Consider the following 6,087-nt stretch of genomic DNA (forward strand, 5'->3'; position numbering starts at 1 on the left):
TGTTAAGAGAGAATGATGAGTACATTTGATTACATAATGGAGGATGCCAGATGTACATCGTTAATACATAAGATAGCTGAATAGCTGTTTTTACTCTTGTCATAAATGTGAAATGTCAGATAGTGAGATAATAAGTGAGGACTAAGTGTAGTAGATTGTACTATTTCTTAGAAATAAATTTCTTCTAAAATTTTTGTTTGTTTACTAATATGCCCCTTTACAGAAATGACTATAGTATGGACTATGTAATTATGAACATTATAGAGGGATTTGGGTGGGCCTAGGTAGCTATAATATGTTTACTTCTTAAATTTTATATGAAAGTGCTTATTATGCAAAAGACAACATTTCGAGACTTGAATTGTCAAGGGCAGTATTTCTTATATTAAATAAAACTAAGAATGGCAAGCCTTTATCTGGCGTTTTTCAATTTGAAAAAGAACTATGTAGAGGGCAATTCTTAATAAATATTGTCATGTGTTTTGCTGATTAATACTATCAGTTATACTTAGATTTATATCATATCCTTCATTAACTATCAAAATGCAGACAAAAACATTATCCTCTGACTGAATGGTAACTCTTTATAATCTGATTGTAACAACTATTTCAAAAACTAAAATTCATGTCCATTCTGAAAACCTGATTTGTGGGGAATTTTTTACTTACATTTATTAAGATATAATTTTATTTGCAAATTATTTTATTAAACGTATTTTAGGGAAGCCCTATTCAAAATTGAATTGGATGGGTCCAAAGATGGATAACTTTCAGGAAGAGGCTTATTGCAAATTCATGAAATGAAACCTGGTTGCTTTTGCATGAGAGCAAACAGTTTCAGTTGTCATTCAATAAAGAATAATAATTATAATATGTCCAGGCTTCAAATAGCTGCTTGAGTTCTTTATTTGAGTCCATTGATCATTTCATCTTCATAAATATAGAGACTATCCTATTTCAGAGGACAGCTGGGAAGTTTGGGGAATTATATCAAATTCCAAATAATAACAGATGAAAATACTAATCCATGGTGTGAAGATTTTGTTTTTCATTCTCCAACTGGCCATCTGCAAATTAGTCCATCGGCAGTGACTTTTGAGGTCAGTGTATTCTCGGCACAAACATGCTCAGCATAGAAGACAGCATATTTATGATCATAATAACAGGAGCACTCATAGTAGGATTACTGGGGAACGGATTTATTGGATTAGTGACCTGCATTGACTGGGTTAAGAAGAAAAAGCTCACCTCTATTGACTACATCTTTACGAGTTTAGCTTTCTCCAGAATTTCTGTGATTTGCATCTTAGAAGTAGACATGATCTTACAGATATTCTACCCTGATGTTTCTTTTGCCAGTAAAATAAGGGTGGTCAATAATCTATTCTGGGTACTTGGCAATCATTCAAGCAGCTGGTTTGGCACTTGCCTCAGTGTCTTCTATCTCCTGAAGATTGCGAACTTCTCCCATCCACTTTTTCTCTGGCTGAAGTGGAGAATTGACAGGCTCACTGTCCCTCTCCTCCTGCTGTGCTGCATTATCTCTTTGTTGACGTTCCTTGCACTAGTAATGATAGTGAACTCTGATGACCAGCTTCATATCACCGAGGAACACAACATCACTGAACTGCTCTATGTGAGTGAATTTCGTCAGCTTACAATATTCAATATCTTTGGCTTTATGGTAATTGTCCCATTTGCTATGTCATTGATCTCACTTTTCCTTTTAATTTTATCTCTATGGAGACATACTAAGCAAGTGAAACACAATGCTGCAGGCTCTAGAGACCCCAGCACCGAGGCCCATGTGAGGGCCATGACAACTGTGACTTCATTTGTCTTTCTACTTTTTGTGTACTATTTGTCTTATTTTCTGATGGCCTCTAGCTACATTGTGAGAGAAAAGAAGCTTGCTGTGCTGTTTGGAGAGACCATAGCAATTCTCTATCCCACCGGCCATTCACTTATTTTGTTGCTGGGATCTAACAAGCTGAGGCAGACATCTGCCAGGATGCTGATGCGTGTTAAGACAGCCTGCATGATGCAAAATCTTAACTTTGCAAACAGACTGTAAAGGTATTTCTTTTTCAACTAAGAATATAATTTTATTAAATACCCTTTCTCAATATGTTACAGCTATTTCTTCTATTTTGGATGTATGTATATTTTCTTGAGCCCCATCAGCAAACTAAGCCTCTGTGGGTGATGCAAGGCTAAAGCTCCGGACTACTAACTTAAAGGTTGGTGGTTTGAACCCACCCAAGGGCACCGCAGAAGGCAAGCCCAGCGATCTGAATCTCTCAAGATGACCACCAAGAAAAGCCTGTGAGACAATTCTACTTGGGAGCACAGGGGTTACCGAGATTTGTAATTGACTCAAGAGCAAGGGTTTGGTTTATTTTTTAAGGTGTCTCTATATTGGCAGACCTCCTTTTTCATGCCACCTTTCCTCCAGGTATTCTGAAGTGACCTCATTTCTCTTTGTCCTCTCACTGCAGAGGTCAGGTGTGCATTACTTAAATTCCTGTAAGATTGTCCTTTGGACTATAATGAAAGCAACTTGAGTTGTACTTACCGGTTCCTTTACTCATTTTGCACATTCCTAGAATCTTAAAAAATGAAAAATTAATTTTTAATATGCCCACTCGTCCAAAATAAAGCTGGCCCTTGGTGGTGCTCCTTTCGCGGCTCTGCTGAGCCACTCGGGTTGGGTTATGGACGAGGACCTCAGACCCGCCGTCCTGGCTCTGGCTCAGTTTGCTGTTATGGGTATCCTCCCTCCTGCCCACCTGAATGATGCATTAGGGGATCCCCCAGGTAATTGCCTGCTGGGACTCCCTATTCTGTCCCTCCTGAGGTTCTGGCGCCTCCAGTTCACTTATCTTGAAGGTAAATTTCTCCTCGAATAACTTGCTTTCCAGGTAGTTCCTGAATAGAAATAACCCAGGTTAGGGCTCCCTCTGTGGGGTTCTTTCACATCGTTTCACAGTCTATCTCTATCGCAAAGGATAGAGATAAACACTATTCACCAAACAGTATCTCTCAATTCCGGAACATCACTTACAGGTCCTTTTCCCTCAGAACTTCAGAAAAGGAATGTATGAAAAACTAGCTATGAAATAACCAAATGCTTCCACTAACAATGTAATATTTGTCCATGATGAAGTGCATCAATATATTCCCTGAGTGGCTCAAACAGTCAAGTACTCAACTGTTGGCTAAAAAGTTGGCTGTTCCAACCCATCTAGAAATATCTCAGGACACAGTTTTTACAATCTGTTTCCACAAGACCAGTCTTTGTGTTTTCATGAGCTGAAATAGATTTGACAGCAACTAAGAACAGCAGTAGTTCCATAATATGCAAGCAAAAATGTAAATATTAAACAAGAATAAGATAAAATATGGTTCCACTTTGAATGTCGAGTTCCTTCTTAGAAGGGTGTTGCGACTGCATGTATGTCTAGGCTTCGTCTGTCTTATCAGACTAGGCACTTTTGCTTTTACTCCCAATATTGCCATTATCTAATTCTGGCCCATTTCAATCCACCCATTTCCTTTTACTATAGCTCAAATACCATTTTCCTAGAAATTATCAAGTTTTTCTGCATGGAATTATGTAAAATGTACTCTGTAAATTACCAATATTTGCAGTCCTAAATACATAAGCTTCATCGGTTATGGTTATGATACGTTGCCTATCTCTGCTTATATTTGTTGTACAATGAAGGATAGCTGATGTCTTATGATGAAACATATCAATATATGTTATTAAGAATGTATACATTTTTATTAAATACTGTTATTGAGGGCTCTTACATCTCTTACCACAATCCAAACATTCACCCAGTGTGTCAAGCACATTTACACATATGCTGCCATCATCATTTTCAAAGCAAGAGAATGTATAAATTTTATGCTTTGATTTTTTTAGATGAAAGAATGTTTTACAAGAGAATTACTCTGAACTGTTTTCCCACATTATTCTGAAATCTGAAGTTCTGTGTCTGTTTTCTGTTGCACACAATCAAGTAGCTCTAATGGCCACAATCATTGAGGATGAAAGTAGCTTGTTTATGACTAGACTTGCTGTCATATGTTTGATTTCAGTATAAAATTTTTAGAACCCCTTTGTTCTATGTCATTTGCAAGCATAAAGTCTACACTTACCGGCAGTAAAATAAAATTTAGTCAAAAATATATTTGGGTGAAGGTATTATCATAGCTGCTGTGAGCACCACATTTACCTAGAGCAGCAATTCTCAAACTGTGAGTCGCGACCCTTTGGGGGGTTGAAGGACCCTTTCACAGAGGTCGCCCAAGACCATTGGAAAACACATATTTCCAATGGTCTTAGGAACCGAGACACCGCTCCTCGATCCATCTCCAGGTGGGTTCGCCCACATGCAGATACGCCCACCTACTAGTGAAGACTGTTAACCATGCTACAACATGTTTCAAGGCAAAATTTCATTTATTTGTAATTAGAAATAAATATTTCACAATGTATAATTACATATTATTTTGTGAGTAATCACTATGCTTTAGTTATGTTCAATTTGTACCAATGAAAATACATCCTGCATATCAGATATTTACATGACGATTCATAACAGTAGCAAAATTACAGTTATGATGTAGCAACAAAAAAATTTTATGGTTGGGGGTCGCCACAACATGAGGAATTGTATTAAAGTGTCTCAGCATTAGGAAATTTGAGAACCACTGTCCTAGAGTCTAAATAGGTCAGGTATCATTGCCAAAGTCAGAGTATAGCAAGCGTCTGTGATGATGGCTATATTTTGAGGGCGATCTTAATTGTTCACCAAATCAAGGCCATGTCTCAGAGATGAAGGAAGCATGAGAGAATGCATGTTTTCACAGCAAAGGATGAGTGAGTACTCCATTATTAATCTCTGGAAATATTATATAGCAGGAAGTTACCAGTAAATCTAAATTAGAGAAACTATTTCAAAACAAGCATTCATCTGCAGAAATGAGACAACATTAACCATCAATCGCCATCCTAAGAAGATAGAGAGTTTGTGGGTAAAGGTTTTAAGATATAATTTGATAAAGAGAACAGAGGAGAGTATAAAGAAATGGCATTTCTCCTTCTATTTTCTTACATACAACCTACAAAAACATATATTCAACTTTCATACATATAATCTTAAGTGAAGAGGAAACATCCTAAGGTAATCAATTCTCGTGTTGTGAGCATGACTCCTTCACCATATTATATGCAGCATGACATACTGTTAGCATCAGCTATTATTTGACTTATAAGAAAACGCATGAATTTATAACACCTTAAGCGAAACTATTCCTTATCTGAGCACGGTAGATAAATGAGCTACAGCACCTCTTTTGGAACCAAGTAATCTATGTTTAGTGTTACCTTTTTGAAATTCCTGAATGTGGACTCAATCTTCATATTCTTTACTATTAATCTATATTGTTATCATATGAATGCGCATCAACATTTTATATTCATTGGCAGATATTTGAGGTGCAGATGGGCTGGATGAAATGCAGGAAACTTAGTTATTTTGAATGTTAGTACTCCCAGAAGCATTAATTCTCTGTAGTTTCACCTGAAATATAATTTGAGGCTGGGAACATTGTTCTTTGTTTATCTACAATTTAAATTTAATTGCATGTCCTCTTTTACCTTTCAAAATGTGGCAACACTATTAAGGCTAGCAGTAAATATCAAGAGTATTGACTCTGGAATGTGTGAAACTGTCTCAGAAGGACAGGAGAGAATCACAATATTAAATCAGCCCATTTGCATCTTAACAAATCATAGCTCAACCTAAATTTAGCCATATGTGGAAAAGTACAACCAGCTGAGAAGATAAACGGACATGCAGTGCCTAGTCAGGCTTCACCAAGCTTGTTGTTTCTCAAGATTAGCCAGGATTTAATGAAGAAGACAACAGTCTCCATTCATTGTTTCGATCTCCAACACCAGACAGAAAATAAGAAAAGCGATAAAGAAAATAACAGCAGCATCTAAGAAGCAGGTGTAGATCCCACACTACATCAGGTCAACTAAAAACAAACAAACTATTTCTCTATTCGGAC

At 36.9% G+C, this 6,087-nt stretch overlaps 1 protein-coding gene across 1 annotated transcript; it reads left to right on the plus strand.

The window, feature by feature from the left end:
- Positions 1–1,123: 1,123 nt before the first annotated feature.
- Positions 1,124–2,074, plus strand: LOC101654384 (taste receptor type 2 member 8). The gene has a single exon (XM_004717671.1). It carries the CDS (start codon positions 1,124–1,126, stop codon positions 2,072–2,074), a length of 951 nt encoding a protein of 316 aa, XP_004717728.1.
- The last annotated feature ends 4,013 nt before the right edge of the window (positions 2,075–6,087 follow it).

This window comes from Echinops telfairi, unplaced genomic scaffold, assembly GCF_000313985.2.
Source record: "Echinops telfairi isolate 266 unplaced genomic scaffold, ASM31398v2 ScPeMD7_1957;HRSCAF=2489, whole genome shotgun sequence".
NCBI lineage: Eukaryota > Metazoa > Chordata > Mammalia > Afrosoricida > Tenrecidae > Echinops > Echinops telfairi.